Source organism: Scardinius erythrophthalmus, assembly GCF_964197995.2.
Source record: "Scardinius erythrophthalmus genome assembly, chromosome: 1".
Classification (NCBI taxonomy): domain Eukaryota; kingdom Metazoa; phylum Chordata; class Actinopteri; order Cypriniformes; family Leuciscidae; genus Scardinius; species Scardinius erythrophthalmus.
In genome coordinates this window covers 27,623,163-27,633,728 of record NC_138221.1, presented here as the reverse complement: position 1 = coordinate 27,633,728, position 10,566 = coordinate 27,623,163, and the positions used below count along the sequence as shown (strand labels likewise).

Here is a 10,566-nt window from a genome sequence, read left to right as displayed (position 1 = left end):
GGAACAATCTCCGAATTCTAAACTTGAAAGAAGGAGTGGAAGAAGATCAGGCCTGGGCTTACCTGGTGCGTAGCCTTCCCAAATGGTTCCCTGAATTGGACAGTATATCCCCCGGAGCTCATGCGAGCACATCGCGTTGGCCCTCCGCGCAAGGCTTCTGTTCCTCCGCGGACCATGATCCTGAACTGTCTTCGCTTCACCGACAGAGATCGGATTTTGGGATTCGCAAGGAAGTCACCGGTGACAGTAGACGGCCAAGCAATTCGCTTCACTGCAGACTACAGCGATGCCACCGCTCGGCGCAGACGTCCGTGCTTCCCTATAATGAATAGGGCTCGCACCTTGGGATTTCAAGCTTTCCTACTATATCCAGCCACCATCATGATTCCGTTCAAGGATAAGAGACGTCTACAGGTACAAGCTGATTTTGATTTTCTGATTTTCTGATGAATTATCTGCCTTATTACAGCTTGGAGGCTTGCCAATTTTTGGTTTTGTTGTTCTATCACACTGAGATTTAACTCGTAAAATCCTTTGTGTATCTCCTTTATCTAGTAAAATGTAATAAAGTAATATGATTGATTAAGCTCAGCAGTGCTATTTTCAGGGGAGCGAGCAAAGGACAGTTATTTAATTTGTTGACATTTTTGTTTTGTTTCAATGCAAGATCTTATTTTATTTTATTCTTTTTTGTTTGTGTGTGTTTGTGTGTTTGTGTGTTTGTGTGTGTGTGTGTGTGTGTGTGTGTGTGTGTGTGTGTGTGTGTGTGTGTTTGCGCGTGCGGTTTGAATGTTGGTTTGCTCTCATATTGACCTTACCCCAATCATACCATTATTGTAAATCAATAAGGAAGTGCCTCTGGCATGGAAGTGTACCAAAGTCATTCCATTGTATAAAGGAGGGGAGGGGACACCCAAAACATGAACAATTAGACCTATCTCAATGATTAACAGTATTGTGAAAGATTTTGAGAAAATGATCTTCGATCAATTATCTAACTATCTTTCTCATAACATTTTACTATCTCAATGCCAGTCAGGTTTCAGGAAACACTCAACTACCACTGCTCTTTTGAAATGTACAAATGATATTTTTTCTAGTTTTGATAACAATATGTGTACTGGTGCCATCTTCTTAGATCTTACAAAGGCATTTGATTTAGTTGATCATTGCCTGCTCCTGGATAAATTATACTCAATTGGCCTTTCCCGTTCGTCTCTTCTTTAGTTTAACTCATATTTCCATCACCGCCGCCAGTGTGTGTCCTTCAGGGGCAGTCAGTCGAATTTTACAGGTGTAGATAAAGGCATACCCCAGGGTTCTTTGCTTGGGCCTTTGTTATTTTGTGATATTCATCTTTATGCAGATGATACAATTATATATTGCTCCAAACCAAATATTCTCGACATATAATCATTCTTTACAACAGATTCTGGACAGCAGTGGCTGTCATTTAATAAACTCCTGCTGAATAAATCAAAATCTTATTGTATGCTTTCCCAGAAGAAAGATGTAATAATCTGCATTTTCTGGATTCTTCTCCTCTAGAGCCAAGCGAAAAAATTGAATACCTCGGTGTTTGGCTGGAAACTGATCTTTCATTCAAAGCTCATGTACACGCCCTTACCAACAAACTTGACGTTCGTCTTAAAACATTATATCAATCGATAGACAGTTTTAACTTAACTTCCAGGTAAGGAGAAGAATAGTCTCTCAGTTGTTGCTACACTGTTAGACCTTACCGGGTTTTTTTACAGTAAAATACTGGCAACACTGTTGCCAGTAAAATACTGTTAATTGTACAGTTATTTACTGTAGTCTAGTTTGTTTCTGTAAAAATGCACTAAATTCTAATTCAAATGAACTAATTACACTTGCAGAAACTGACTGCCTTAAATTGAACAACTGTCATTTAAATGTATTAACTAAAATGTATAATGCATTAATAATGTGAGCAAAGTATAACTGTGAACTTCTTTCATTTGAGACCACTAAAAAACTATTGTACATAAAAAGATTTTCACTGGACCAGCAACTACACAGTCACTGCTTTTTAAATAAAGCAACATGCAGCAAATCATCAATGTTTGTAGATCTTCTCCTGGACTGAAGCTCAGGCTCTACTCTTCTGCACAACGGTGACCCAAAAAACGCAATTTTACAGTAAACTACTGGCAACAGTGTTGCCAGTATAAACCTGTTTTATAACGTACAGTTTATTACTGTTAAAATACATTTTGTGGGTGTGTCTTTTTATCTGACACTGTTAACCCTTTCAACCCCACAGGGAAATACACACTACAAAGAGTAAAAGTAACATTGACACAGTGTTGCAGTGAGATAATTAAGGGAATATGTAAGTGATTGTTGAGCATTAGTGAAGAACAGAAAATAGAGAAACACAAGACCTACAACTGACTTCCAGCCATTACACATTATTACACTTATTATTAACCAGTATGACTTTATTTCTGTCATACATCTACAGAAGTTGTTATTGAGATGTTTAATTGAAAATGTTTGCCCCTTACGAAAAAAAACTAACAGCTTTGCATATGAAATAGCTAGTATTACATGTGAAACTCTCTCGAAAACTTGTTGCACGTTTTTACTATTACAGCTCTCAATGTTAACTACTGAAAAGTGATAATTATAGCATTAAAAGATAGATCCATGGCATTATATTTTGGTATGAGAGGTTGCAGTTATACTGTAAAAAATTTACTGTAGAATTTACAGCAACTTACTGGCAATTTTGGTTGCCAGTAAGCCTGTAAATTTTACAAGAGTCCTGTAAAACATCAACTACAATTTAACAGTAAAAATACAGCACTAACAAATTGCTGTAACATTTACAGCAACTTACTGGCAATTGTGGTTGCCAGTAAGCCTGTAAATTTTACAAGAGTACTGTAAATCATAAACTACAATTATACTGTAAAATTATACAGCACACCTGTAAAAGCAGCAAAACAAGAGCAGCTGTGAATTTACAGTTATTTAATGTAATCTTTACAGAATGTTACGGTTATTAATAATGTACTGAATTAAAACCTGAGATAACTCACTTCATTTGAGGAAATTGATTGGTCAATTGCCATTAAATATTTACTAGAAACATCAATTTAACTATATTCTACTAGTGATCATCATCACACATGAATGAGTTGAAGAACTTAAAAACGTCATCAATGCATCAGCAACTACACAGTCACTGCCTTTAAATAAAGCAACATGCAGCATAACATCTGTGTTTTTCTGCTCATCCTGAACTGAAGCTCAGGCTCTACTCTTCAACACAATGGTGACACACAAAACTCAACAGAAACCCTTTAAATCCTAACAGATCATTAAACACTAACGTATCTCCACTATAGCATTATGTGCAAAAACACATAAAATCACACAAAGCAAATCACAGAATTGTACTTTTTTGTTTAGTAAATTTGACACTGAGATTTTACTGTGAACAACTGACTTAAGCCACAGCTTTAGATGAAATCTTATTATTATCCCTTCTGCTCTTTATTTGAGTATGTTACTCATTAACCTGCAGACCACGTTTCTGAACACGGAATCGGCTTGGTTAATATGTAAATATTATGTACAGAAATCCAAGAACGTGCCATTGTTGAAGTGTACTTTCAATAAATGCTGGACTAGAGCAAAAGTTTTGAGTTGTGATTGTGTTTATAGCACATTAAAATCAACAAGATCTCTACTGTATATATATATATATATATATATATATATATGTATAGAGAGAGAGATTTATTTTATTATTTTATAATAAATTGTATTTAAGTTTGTTGCAAATGTTAATGGTGCAAAACAATGTTTTTTTTTTTGTCCCATGAATAAATGACTGCAACAGTTTCATTGTGTTAACTTACATTAGTTTACGGTCTCATTGTGTTTGTTTGGATACATTGGTGTTTTTACACTGATGACAGAACTGATGCTGAAGATAAGTGAGTTAATTTCTGTTATAAAGAGAGTATATTTGCATATATGCATTTGGATAACAATATACTATCAAATTCATAATGATTCATAATGAATATTTGTATTTGAATTCCCCAGTGAATGGCGAGTGTACAGTTGGTGATCTGAGAATCTTTCATTTCAGTCTCCACTCATTTGCATCTAGTGAGTATAAAACTGTTTTTAGTACAATACAAAATTGTCACTGAGATACTATTATAGTGTGTGTTAATATATTGAGTTAGATTTTGTTTTTACATTTTCTGTTTCATTTTAATTTTTAGCTAAAAGTGAAGATAATGTACAATTTGCTTTTGTTAAATGCCAAATAGTATGCATGTGTATTCATGTACATAATACAAAAATAAAGACACCAAAGAAAAAAAATATTCAATTGCCAAAGCCTTGAAAAATAAATAAATAAATGAAGAACACAAATAAATAAATACAATTGCAGTGCTACACTAAAGACCCATTTAGGTGATGTGCTAAACCTGAGCTATTTTTGTTATTGTTTTTTAATGTCTATATAGTTTGTATGGAGTTTTACTTATGTTACTACTTCAGTATTGCGTTTCTCGTAAATTAGAAATGCTGGCTTGGCAAATAGCTGAATTACATTTTTTTATTTCAGGTAAATTTTTTTATTATTTTTTTTGCTAAAAATGCATAAACATTGTTTTTAACAATCTCTAAACAGTATACGTGCATACATTTATAGATATGCATCCAGTTTGATAGCTGCTTCTGAAAACTCATGTGTGTGACACAACCACCTTTAAGATTGTGCTAAACATCTTTTGTGTTTCACAGAGAAAGAAAGTCATAGAGATTTAAAAAAATTCATAGAGTCATGTTGCCATCTTTCTGTTAGAATATATAATCCACAGAATAAGAGAGGAATGCAGTGAAGAAAACTGCACGTCTGGATCTGGACAGGTTTGTGTTGTGCTTCATGTCCTGTGCTGGCTGATCAGAGAGCAGTGTTACAGTGTTCAGGCCAGTGTTTCCTCAGCTCTGTGTTCATGTAGTAATAGATCCACGTGATGAAGGGAAACACAGTGATTCCCACAGCAGTGCAGATCCTCACCGAGCCGACAGAACTCCTGCAGGACACACACACATGAAGATTCGCTACAAAAACCAGATCACAGATCAGTCTTATAAAGGAAAAGAACAGTGTTAAGCACCATCTTTGAACATTAAACTATAACACTTTATCAGATGGTTTACAGTACCTTCCTGAATGTCTGCACAGCAGAAGCCAGAAAACCACCAGCACGAGTCCACCACATTCCCTAAGAGACGAGATTACACTCAGGAAGGTTTATTTTTGGATGAATTATTCCTTTATTTAAACGCTATCATGTTGTTCCAAACCTGTAAAACTTTTATGATATTTTTAAAGAAGCTTCATGACTGTCAAGCTACAAATTGATAGATAAGGCCAAGGTTTGGGAAGGTCCTTCTCTATTCCAGCATACTGTGCTCCAGTGCACAAAGCAAGACCCATAAAGACATGGATGGATGAGTTTGGTGTGGAAGAACTTGACTGGCCCTCTACCTCATCCAACAGCTTTGGGATGAATTGGGCCGGAGACTGTGAGCCAGACGTCCAATATCAGTGCCTGACCTCACAAATGCTCTAATGGATGAATGAGCAAAAATTCCCTCAAAAACACTCCAAAATCTTGAGGAAAACTTTCCCAGATGCTCCATTTCAATGTGTATCTATAACGCAATGTCATTACAGTTGCTGTTGGTAAATACTAAAATACTTTTAGTCCATATAGTGTAGATAGACAGACAGAAAAACACCATAAAGTTATATTCATAAATCCACGTTCATTCATACTTTTATGTTCCGCAGCAGAAGAAAGAAACGCATACAAGTTTTTAATGACATGAGGGTGAGAAAATGATGAAAGAGTGAACATGAAATTAACTTTTACTTCAAGACCAACAAAAATAAAGTGAAAAATGAAATCCTTTTCTGTAGTTACCTTCCTTCTTCTTGCTGGAAAATGTCTGTAATTCCCTCCTTACAAAGTTTCCAGCCCAGAATGAGTCCAAACGTAGAGGCTATAAGCACATGCAGATCAGCGATTCTCCTCCATAGTAATGACTCTGGAAAAGCACATAGTGGAAGGAGAGTCTTCAACACTTTCAGCCCCTTTAATGATGTTTTCATTTACCGAAAACCTCACATTCAACCTGTTATTGTATATATTCACATTAATATTTTCCGGAAGTTCGCGCACGTGACACCATAGTATTACACTAGGTAAATTGTCCACTTAAATCTTGACCGAGGAAAATCAAAAGTGTTTCTGGTGACTTGAGGGGGGAGTATAAAATATTTTTTCCTAATTATAATTTTTTTTTGGACCAATGAAATGTATTTCTGCTTCACTGCACTAGAGGGCAGCATCGCGTCTTACTGTGATTAACGGAAAACACTGTTTACCTGTTATTTGTTGATGACAGCAAATCGAAAAGCATAATCCAGCTGGAATAGCATAACCAACCTGCAAAACCATTATGAAAAAACCCACATTAAAACACTTGTTTGTTTTATAGAAGTTTAACATGTTTCTCGGTTAAAGTGAAATTCTTACCATCCACAAAACGGCATCTGGATCATTTGTCTGACACAAACAAGAAGTTAATCTGATAATTACCTGACCATCTTAATTACATTAATCAAGATTCATATTTAAAGATCATCTGCAGTTAAAACCCTTGTTTACCTGCACGTAAGTTGCCAACGAGAAAAACAGTGACATTAATAAATTACAAACTCTCCAGACGAGCTGAGAAGACGAGACACTGATCTTGTTCGTCATTGTTTATTCATTCCAATGGATTTATCTCCACATTTCTCTGAAACTAAACAGATTTGAACTTTGTATCATTTCCAGGATATGACGCGCAGCGGTGCTAGTAGAGCATTGTGGGAAATGTAGTTTACATCACACTGCATCAGACGCGACTCATTTAATTTCAGGACAGGTAAGGTTTCAGTTTCAGTCATTTAATAAGGTCAATTTATTTATTTTTTAGTATTTTTTTCGCACTGAATTCGTAGCCTAATCATACAGATTGCTTTTTTAAAAATAGCTTCTTTTGATTTCACCAGCCTATTTCTAAAATTAAAAAGTTTTTTTTTTTGTTGTTGTTGATTAAGAACAACTGGCTAGGCTACTTCTATTTGCCAAAAAATAAAAATAAATAAATAAATATAGTTTCTTTGTTCTTTTTACTCATAGGCCATATCTAGGCCCCTCAGAGGCTAGTAATTCATATTACTTTTAAAATGTAGCTGTTAATATTCTTGGGGTTTATAATACGATGACTGTACATTTTCTACTCAACTGAGCTGTGTAATATTTTTCTTAATATTTGAAAAATGGAAATATTCTGTCTTGTAATGTAATTGATCACCAGCAGATGGAGACTCCAGCTCTCTTTGTCTTTTACAGCAAGAACAAAAGCCACTTAACGAAAGTTTTAAAGGACATTCTGACCATTTTATTAGTGTGTATCTTTAGACATTGATTGTATGTTATAGCAATAATATGTATTTTTGAGAAGATAAAAAGATGTAAACAATTTTTACAGTTGGAGTTTTGTACTAACAAAATGTGCATTGCCTTATATAGGCTAGATACTTTTTACAGTAAGCAAAAACACTGTATCACATGACATTATTATGGTGAGACTCTATTACAGACAGTTAAGCGGCACTTCATTTTTCAGATTTAGATTTTTGTTTCATCATATTTGCTGGATGTTTAGAGATTTACCTGTGTAAGGTCTGATTTCAGACATTTCACATTTCAAAATGTGTCACATTTCACTGTTTGCTTCAATAGAGTTAAGTGGGGGATTTGTGTTGTAAAGACGCTCAAATAAAAACACAATGACTCTGCTTACACACACACACACACACACACACACACACACACACACACACACACACACACACACACAAATTCTCTCTCTGTCTGTCTGTCTGTCTGTCTGTCTGTCTGTCTCTTCTCTCTCTCTCTCTCTCTCTCTCTCTCTCTCTCTCTCTCTCTCTCTCTCTCTCTCTCTCTCTCTCTCACACACACACACACACACACACACACACACACACACACACACACACACACACACACACACACACACACACACACACACACACACACACACTTTTAGATTATCCAAAACATGATTCAGTAGTTTTATTTAAAGAGCATTTCAAAAGCTGTAGAAGGGAAATCACAATATTTCAACACAATGGTCTGTGCCTTGAAGACTAATGCTTGTGATGATTTGAGGTGTGTTATGTTGTGCATTTGCATGAATTACATGTCAATCACAGAACACCTGCGGGTTCTATTCATGAATTATGCATGTCCATTTAGTCTATTATTAACAGACCCTACCATTCTGCATTTCTATCTGTTCAGTGTTATACAGGAGGACAACATTAAAACCTCTCTTGAGAAACATATTAAACACTCTTACAAATAAAGGTTCCAGAAGGTTTTTTTTTTTTTTTTTTTTTTTTTTTGCAGTGATGCCATAGAAGAACCATTTCTGTTTCCCCAAAGAACCTTTCAGTGATCAGTTCTTAAAATAACTTTTTTTTTTTCTTAGTATGAAGAACATTTTAAAATTCAAAGAATCTTTTGTGGAATGGAAAGATTCCATAGATGTTAAAGGTTCTTAATGGAACAACCGATGCCAATGAAGAGCCTTTGTTTTTAAGAGTGAACCAGGTCATATTTCCTAGAACATAACTCATCTTATCGGTAAAAGCAAACAGGAAGATAAATAGTTTGGGCTTTCCATGAAAAGAGTGCAAATGTTTAAAACAAGGCAGAATGCGTATGCAAATTTACCCTGTAATAATCACTAGTGGGGACCAAATGTTGTTTTGCAGTTGCAAAATATATTCAAAAATCGCTACTTAAATCACAGCATAAAAAAAAAAAACATAACATATTAGATCAAAGTAGCGGCGAATCAACTTTGCATTGTTGTCTGCGATCGCATCAAGGATCAGACAAATTTCCATGTGCATCTAGAAAAGCGGATGTTTTGGAAAGTGCTGCGGCAAGTTTTTCAGTTTTTCTGCCATCTAGTGGTTTAGAGGAAAATAAAATCAAAGGTGCCTTTTACCCCGGTGCGCATGTAACCCCGTTATCCTCTACAAGTCCTGGGCAGGTGCACACCAATCATACTTTCTGCTGTCCTAACAGTCCGTTGCTTTTCGTTGACGAAGAAAGTAGAACCTTTGCTGGGCCTTTTTGACAATGGAGTCAATAGAGGCTTTCGCACTGGGTAGTTCTGGGAACTTAGTTGTAGGAACTAGCCACCAGGGTGGTTCCCCGAGAACTAATGGTTCCCAGAGGAACATTTTCCTGGTTGCATTCGCACCGCCAGTATAACTCTGAAGTGACGTAAGCCGCGCTTGTTGGTGTGACTTTTATTTTGACGGTGCGGCGGACATTTATTTTGACAGCGCTGAAAACGCCAGTGCTCACATTCTCTGTGTTCATTAGTTTACAATCTGTCTAACAACTCTGTCTAATACGTCATTAGATAGAACTGTTATATGTAGAAAGTAGACAGCATATGAAAAGGTATTAGCATATGCTGTGTGATTGATGTCCAGTGTCGCTGAGCAGAGATGTAATCATGTCTCACTCGGTCCCCTAAAAGTTGCGTTGAATTTTGAATTTTCTCCTCAGCGTAAAGGTAAAGAGGTCCATCTATCACTGTTTTCCATGTTTGTAGAGTCAGTTTCTGGAGTAAATATATAGGTTATAATCTGTGTGTTTACACAGCCTTTTTAAAAATGGCGGGCGCTGGTGTATCGCGTGCGTTCAGCCAATCAGCGTTCACTAACGTCACTGGTAGTTCCTATAGTGCTGGTTTAGACCGACTCTAAAGTAAGAGCTAAAGTAGTTCCTCCAAAAGGAGTTCCTTGAACTAAAATCGTTCCTAGTTCCTGTGGTGCGAACACGCCAAAATCCGTGATCTTCCGCCAGTAGTTTTAGGAACTATGAAAAGGTTCCTCCGGTGCGAAAGCCCCAAATGTGATTGTTCCACTTCAGATCCTGAGAGATGGTGGTGCCCAGAAACCTGAAGCATGATGCTGAGTGGGAATAACGCTGGGCTGTTTCTCTGATAGTCCACGATCATCTCCACTGTTTTGGAGTGTGTTCAGCTCCAGGTTGTTGTGACTCTTTAAACTCCTCATCACTGTCCTGGATGAGGCCGATGACTGTGGTGTCGTCTGCAAACTTCAGGAGCTCGACAGAGGGGTCTTTGGAGGAGCAGTCATTTGTGTAGAGAGAGAAGAGAAGTGTCCTTGTTGTGTCTCTCAATAGACCTCATGACCACAGATGTTTGGCTTTCCTTATCTTCTGTTTCCCGAAGACCTGGCACACATCCTCCTCACAGATCTGAAGTTCAGGCTGAGAAGCAGTAGGAAGGAGGTATTGATGGCTGTGTGGAGAGGCAGTCAAAGCGGGTCTGGGGTGTGAGATCTGGCTGTAAACCTGCATTAAACTCATTCAGGTCATC

General features: G+C 36.7%; 1 protein-coding gene across 1 annotated transcript; it reads right to left on the bottom strand.

The window, feature by feature from the left end:
* Window positions 1-4,266: 4,266 nt before the first annotated feature.
* Window positions 4,267-6,927, bottom strand: tmem220 (transmembrane protein 220). Its single transcript, XM_081387554.1, has 6 exons — window positions 6,735-6,927; window positions 6,603-6,632; window positions 6,452-6,512; window positions 5,988-6,111; window positions 5,223-5,282; window positions 4,267-5,090 (listed from the first exon to the last, which is right to left on the bottom strand). Exons 1-6 carry the CDS (start codon window positions 6,828-6,830, stop codon window positions 4,958-4,960), a joined length of 504 nt encoding a protein of 167 aa, XP_081243680.1. The 5' UTR covers window positions 6,831-6,927; the 3' UTR covers window positions 4,267-4,957.
* Window positions 6,928-10,566: the final 3,639 nt, after the last annotated feature.

Coding starts and splice junctions, on each gene's coding strand:
- tmem220 (XM_081387554.1), bottom strand. CDS start 6,830: ATGACGAACAAGATCAGTGTCTCGTCTTCTCAGCTCGTCTGGAGAGTT. Junction 6,633..6,734: donor CGTTGGCAACTTACGTGCAG/GTAAACAAGGGT, acceptor TGTTTGTGTCAG/ACAAATGATCCAGATGCCGT. Junction 5,283..5,987: donor TTCCAGCAAGAAGAAGGAAG/GTAACTACAGAA, acceptor CTCGTCTCTTAG/GGAATGTGGTGGACTCGTGC.